This window comes from Echinops telfairi, unplaced genomic scaffold, assembly GCF_000313985.2.
Source record: "Echinops telfairi isolate 266 unplaced genomic scaffold, ASM31398v2 ScPeMD7_7424;HRSCAF=8462, whole genome shotgun sequence".
Taxonomy (NCBI): domain Eukaryota; kingdom Metazoa; phylum Chordata; class Mammalia; order Afrosoricida; family Tenrecidae; genus Echinops; species Echinops telfairi.
Window position 1 is genome coordinate 93,482,219 of NW_022111324.1, and position 7,185 is coordinate 93,489,403.

Sequence of the window (7,185 nt, forward strand, 5' to 3'; positions counted from 1 at the left end):
ATTTTGCCTAAGAATCCTCTCCTGTGCAACAAAGAAAAGACGTTGGAGGAAGAGATAAAGAACGCCCATAGCCTGTCAAGCCTACCTGAATTCTCAAGAAATGTATTTGACTGGATTGGAGAGCAAGCCTGGAGGTACTGAGCACATGCAGAACCACTTTTGCCCCCTTGATTATTTCTTTGCCCCTAATGAAGATCCTAAATCCTCTCTCATCGCAAATAAAATATGTGCTCTTGTTCTCGGGGTGTTGTTTACGTATCTTTACAATGGGAAGAATCCTGAAATACAGCACAGAAAAATAGAGACTTCTGGGTGGAATAAAGGGAGACTCTTGAAGGCAGCCCCAGGGGAAGATAAACATGTCTAGCCTGATTAATTGGTGAGCTCTGGAATAATTGCTTCTCTAGCAAGTGACAAGCCCTGGTTGCTAGGTGAACAGACTTCAGCTTTGCCCTTGGTGGCTGAGAGTCAGGGAAAAGGCAAGTAGGAGGGCTGGGCTGTTCTAACTTCGTAGCTATTCAGTCTCTGGATCAGCAGGTTGTATGGCATATTAGAAATGAAAGACAGCAGATAGAAGCCCTCCTCTAATCCAATAAACTCAGGAGAAAAATGAAGCTTTCTACTCCTGTAAAGAGTTACAGTCATGGAAACCCACTGGGGTATTTCCACCTTGTCTTGTGCGGTTGCTGTGTGTCAGCATCGACTCACTGGCAGTGCGTTTGGTTTTCAGTTTTAATTGAATGAGGGACTAAAAACAAAGTGTGTGTGTGTGTGTGTGTGTGTGTGTGTAATATCAGTGCCTGGGGATGCGAGAAGCCAGTCCAAGGACAGCAAAAAAGAGCAGAGAGGAAAACTGCTCTCTTTCCTCACACAAGCAATGCAATTTGAAGTGTCGGATTGAATACACAAGTATTGCGAAAGTTCCTCCTTTGGTCAGAATGTGTAGTTCTTAATATAGTAACATTAGTAATGTCTATCCTCGAAGCCTCTGTACGTCTGAACCCTGGTGTTCTTCGCCACTCAGAAATAATCATGTGAACAAACTTGGCTGAAATGTAGTTCCCTAATTCAGTTTGGTGTCTATACGCTGAGTTCTTTGTCAGAGTTAAATCACAAATAGCTTGTTGTTGTTTCAATATAAAGTGTTGTTAGCTGCTGTGGAGTCAGCCCCCCAACCCCGGGAGACCCCAGGCACAATGGCATTGGATCCATAGAGTTTTCATTCGCTGGTTTTTAGAAGTAGGATCACCAGGCCTTTCTTGTGGGCTTTCTTCTGAAAGGTCCACTGAAGCCTGGTTGGCATCATAGCAACATGCAAGCCCCAACCGACAGATGAATGTCAACTGGGCATGAAGAACATCATCTGGGAATAGAACTTGGTCTCCCCCGTGGTAGGTGAGAATTTTGCCACTGAGCCACAACTGCCCTCAAAATAGAGTATTACTCCTTGCTCCCCCACCCTCCTCCCCAAAAAATCCACTGCCAGTGCTCTGATCTTTCTCCTAGAGGCCCTACAAAACAGACTAGAGTGTAAATCGTTCTGAGAGCAGACGGCCTCCATTCTGACTCGTACGTTGCAGAGGATACCCATGGTCTGTAGGGTTTTCTTGGCTACGGTTTTCACGGCGCTGCTGGGTGAGTTCTGTTCGTGCTCTTGTTAGATGCCATTGAGTTGATTCCAACTCATCCTCAAGAACAAACTTTGAAATACCCCAAGGCCATGCTCATTGGACAACGCTGTAGCTGTCGAGTTGATCTCAGCTCATAGCTAGGCGTGGCGATGAGTCTGGAAGACACCTAGCCCAAATGCGCCTGCTGAAAAAGAGACCTCCAGACGTAAAGAGCCTGCTTTTCCTCAAACCAATAGGAATTCTCCACCTACGTTTCTTAAGGGACCAGGAAGAGTTTTAGTGGGGCAGCAGCCCAGGGATGTGGGAAGAGATGAGCTGTCCCCTAATTTCAGGGGGACAGGACAGGGAGGTGGGCCACTTCCGATGGACTGAGACTGGAGCTCCATCCACGAAGTTCGGTTTTAGCAGTGAGCACTGCTGGCTGAAATGCGTTACGATGGAGCCAGAATGGAGGGGATCTTCTTTTATTTTGAATGTCACCTGGACTGCGTTTCCTTGAAGCAGTGTGTTTAAGAATGGAGGTGATGCTACCCATGTATCCTGTGAACCGGTGGATCACCGCCATGAATCAAGGGAAGGCCTGGGGTGGGGGTGGGGGACCGGGGAGGGCAGGCATCAGGGAGTGGAACAACACTAGCAGGAAGCCACTCATCTGCCAGAACACATCCTTTCACTTTGGCTTTCACTGTGCAAATTCCCTGAACAGTAACGGCAGTGGAGGAGGGGGTTTGCAAAGGGGGCGCAGTGCACAGGGGAAATTGCAGGAAAGACATTGTGAGAAACTCAATCTGCAGGTGGCAGGGTGTGTGTGTGTGTGTGTGTGTGTTTGGAGGGGGGGAGGTTACTGGAGTTTACATGGCCTATAGGAGAGCAGCAAGCAGATGCAAACTGGGAGTTGGAGGGAGGGGAGAAGGCTGGGCTTCAGCAACCTGCTCCAGGGACTTAGACAAAGGAGGTTTGAGAGAAGGATGCGGATCAGTTTCTAATATCAGCGTGGGGAGTGAGCCAGCTGCGGGACTCCCGGGATGAGGTGGCATGCATTCCCTGCGTCTCGGTCAGGGTAAGGAATTCCTGGAGTATGAACCAAAATAAGACCTCAGCGGAAAAAGTAAGTTTGGTGAAGGGCTCTGGCTTTGGATGGGCTCTTGACCTTGAGTTCCTCTTGGAGGTATGCCTTCACTGCGGCGCTCCCTCTTCATAGTCTCTGTCTCCAGTGTCATCGTTTTTATTGTCTTCTATGTGTTCAATTTTGGGGGCTACCAAGTCTTCCAGCACCTAAATACCTCAGAGACTTGGATGCTGTCTCAAGTCTGCTCAACCTTTATCAAAGGGAAGACATCCTTCCTGTGGAGGAACAAACTCATGATGCATGAGATAGCTGCTTGCGAGGAATACTTGACCCAAAGCCACTATATCACGGCCCCTTTATCTAAAGAAGAAGCCGAATTTCCTTTGGCCTACGCCATGGTCATCCACCACAATTTTGACACCTTTGCGAGGCTCTTCCGGGCGATTTACATGCCCCAGAACGTCTACTGCGTTCATGTAGATGAGAAGGCCACGGCCGAATTTAAAGAGGCAGTGCAGCAATTACTGAGCTGCTTCCCAAACGCTTTCCTGGCTTCCAAGATGGAACCAGTCGTCTACGGAGGGATCTCCAGACTCCAGGCTGACCTGAACTGCATGAGAGACCTGGCGGCCGCAGAGGTTCCCTGGAAGTACGTGATCAACACCTGTGGGCAAGATTTCCCCCTGAAAACCAACAAGGAGATCGTTCAGTATCTGAAAGGGTTTAGAGGGAAAAACCTCACCCCGGGGGTGCTGCCCCCGGCTCACGCGATTGGCCGGACTAAGTATGTCCACCGAGAGCACCTGGGCAAAGAGCTATCCTATGTGATCAGGACAACGGCGTTGAAGTCGCCGCCGCCCCACAATCTCACCATTTACTTTGGTTCTGCTTATGTGGCTCTCTCAAGGGGGTTTGCCAACTTTGTTCTCCACGACCCGCGGGCTATTGCTTTGCTCCAGTGGTCCAAAGACACATTCAGTCCTGATGAACATTTCTGGGTGACACTCAATAGGATACCAGGTATGTGCGTTTCCTTAGTTCACACCGAGGGGCGGTGCTGCCATGGAAGACCTGCCCCTTATTTATTAGGCGTGGAAGATGAAAAGCAAGAGGTATAGGGCAAGTATTCCAGCACAGCCAGATCATGCCTTTCAGCGGTATCACCATGCAATGTTTGTGTTCTTCTGCATGCGTCACCTTCTTTAATCCTTACATATTAAATCCACGTAAGCATATTTGCAGTCCACACCGGCCATCTCCCTTTCCTTGAAATGTGTCAAGCTCTCTCTTCCTTCAGGTTCTATGCCTTGCCCATTCCTTATGGCTCCCCCCCAGACCATCACAGCCTCCTCCTCCTCCTCAGTCCCACTTTTCTCAGGTAACCTACTCACTTGCCCTCTATTTTTCCTTCAAGGAGTATGTCACCACCTGGAATGACCATGTTTACTTATCTGCATGCATTTCTCCTTGTCCCCAGCTTCATGGAACTAATGCAGCGGAGGCTATTGTTCCGGTCTTAGTAGCTGCCTAGTACTCAGGACTTGTATTACTCTACAAATGTATGTTAGATGAATCAATGCACAAGTGTGCAAAAGAGTAATAGGTGGCAGAGGATACTATAGCACCCAGTGGTCTCCCTAAGACCCCAGTGAACTGAGAAGCATTTGGACTCATACATATACATATCATATATGTTGTTGTTACACACACACATTTAACTTCAGGTAAATAATAATATGCTAGGAGAAATGTCTTTCTCATCAGAACTTTGCTACCTTTATAAGTTGACCAGATCATTGATTTATATATATCGTGATCAGATTTCTTCTTAAGAAAGGGCCTGATTTGCATGCAATGAAAATACAAGCTGGATTGCGGAGGAACTCGCATTATTACAGCAGGAGAAAAGCCATCATTGTTCTGGTTCTTGGGGGACTGCCAAATTGGACAAGCTGGTAGGTGCTCTCAGGCTGCAGGGCAGGGCCTGCTGGGCGATAAACACACCAGCATTCTCTGGAAAATCCCGTGTCTGGGCTCTGAGTCCCAGGGTGACGTGCCTTGTGAGCCGGCTGCTCCTGTGCCCTGGGTCCCTTTGGGCTTCTGATGCCACACCCCGTGTCTGCTGCCGCCATCTACCCTCAGCTTCTCTACCACGTATCAGCTGTTTCCATCACTGTCCTATAGTTTGGGGCCATTAACTACTTATTAGAGCGCGGGTCCCCCCCCCACACACACACACATTTAAACATATATCCCCTCTCTTTTCACTATACCCTATAAACATATACACTATATGTTTGCAAATGTTTGGGTCTAGCAGTGTGGCCCCTTAGGACTTGTACTGAGAGGAAGGGTTTTGTAACTTAGCAAAAGTCTGTATTGTCACTTAAAAAAGGGAAATATAGGTGTTGATTTGTGCTAAATATCTGGTTATTTTGCCAGGAAGTTGATCAGTCTCATAGATGTCAAGCAATAGAAGAAAACCAAGAAATGAAAGAATCCTTTGCACCTTTTGTGAGCCCCTCTTCCTGACAAAGTCAAGTAGAAAGAGGGGACCTTGGACCTAGGTGGGGAAGCCTTATATCCGTTAGGTTTTGGGGTGGCATGCTGGCTTCTGCCCCCTTGCCAGCAGTAAAGTGACTCCCAGATGTAAATCATGTAACCTCTAAAACCCTCATCTCCCCAGCCACAAACTGAAGAAGCCATGTAGGAATCCCACGTTCATTTCTGCGTAGAAGGCACAATGCCCTGGAAGTGAGAGCACGCCTGCTGCACTGGAGAGTCCATCTGCTTCCCTGGCAGGAAACTGGAGGTCAGAGCCCCTCTGAGCTTCTCTCCCCAGAGGAAGGAGACAGCCCCATGTCAGCGGGGAGGTGGGGGTAGCTCTGCAAGAGGCACTTCCTGGGGCTCTGCCTCCTTCTTTTATTAGATTCTGGGTAGCATCCTGGTTCAGGGAGAAAGCACAAGGATATCCGTTACCGTGAGTTAGGTGGGGCCTTCCCGGATTACAAACCCTTTGAAGAAAACAAACTCAGAGGCCCTAGCCTCAGCGTTTGAAAGCTCCATCTTCAAAGGCAGCACACAACTGCGTTGCACACTCACATTGTTTCTGTGGATTTCTGCTCCATCCTTCTTTGTGACTTAAGTTTGGGATGTAAATCAGTTCTTTATAACCAGAGAATCGTATCGGCTCATCTATTTTCAGTGCCGTGTTTTCAGGAGAAAATGTCTTCCGTAATTGCAGCATAAACATCTTGTTTTGTTGTTGCAAGCCTGCAGGGACCAAGTGCTCTTCCTTTTTTTTTGCCTCAAAGTTTCCTTCCCTTCCCAAGCATCCTCAGTTAAAGTGTTTATGTTTGGGAAACCCTGTGCAACCACACCAGGTTTCCAAAACCTGATTTGTCCAAGAACACGATCAAGACCTGTTCATTGGGTAAAAACCAGGTGGAAATGGCTTGCCATTGGTGAGACTGAAGTTGTTGGCTGTTGCCGTGACCTCTACTCTCTGGCTTATAGCAACCTGACATGTAACAGAACCAAATGTTGCTGGTCTGCCATGAGTGTTGGTGTGTGGGAGTCCATTGCTGCAGCCCTTGCATCATTCTGTCTCCGGGAACCTTTGTTCGTGTTTCCACTGACCCTCTATTTGGCCAAGCATGGTGTCCTTTTCTAGAGATTGGTCCTCTGGATGGCGAGCTGGAGCTCACCGTCCTTGCTCTCAGGAACATTTTGGTTATATTTCTTCTAAGATTGATGTTCCTCATTCTGGCAATCACTGGTGTATGCAAAATCCCTCACCAACTGCACAATTCAAACATACCAACTATTCTTGTCTTCCTTTTCATTGCCCAGGCTTCTCGTGTCCAAGAGGTGATCGAAAAGACTGTGGCAAATTTTAAAAAAGAAAGACGGTGGCATGAGCCAGAAGCACTTTAGCCCTCAAAGGGAAATCTCTGCATTTTAAAACTTTTCAGAGGTCTTACCATTATAGTATAGAGGTGGTCCCAAATCACATATTTCACTTCTTCTGTTTCTTTCCTTTTTTTCACTCTGCATTGTTCCATTGCCAGAATTGCTCTCTCTTTCAATCTTCCACCAGTAGGTGTTTCCCGTGACATGACACTGAATGTTCCAGGAACAGGACTTTGGAGGTCCTTGTCTTACACCTTACTTCAGGGGGCCAGAGGCAGGATGGCTGTCCTGCAGTCCTATGTGAGCCGTGTACTTGAAGTGATGAAGATAGGTCACCTAGTCCTTTTCCTTCTAGCTAGATTCTCACAGTACACACTCCAGGATGATGCATCTCTTGCTAACTCAGGCCATCCTACAGCCTCCATTCTGGTGCACACATACCCTTTTCACCTCTTCAGAGCTTTGTTGTTATTTCTTTGTTGTTGTTGTTGTTTTTAATAATTTTATTTGGGCACATACAACTCTTATCACAATCCATACATACATCAGTTGTGTAAAGCACATTTGTACATT

General features: G+C 47.4%; 1 protein-coding gene across 1 annotated transcript in view; it reads left to right on the forward strand.

The window, feature by feature from the left end:
* The first annotated feature begins 2,801 nt into the window (after positions 1-2,801).
* Positions 2,802-7,185, forward strand: part of GCNT2 (glucosaminyl (N-acetyl) transferase 2 (I blood group)) — a 73,112-nt gene continuing 68,728 nt past the window's right edge. Inside the window, exon 1 of the mRNA XM_045298123.1 lies at positions 2,802-3,720. Within this exon, the coding sequence (XP_045154058.1) occupies positions 2,802-3,720 (919 nt within the window). The remainder of the gene's footprint in view (positions 3,721-7,185) is intronic.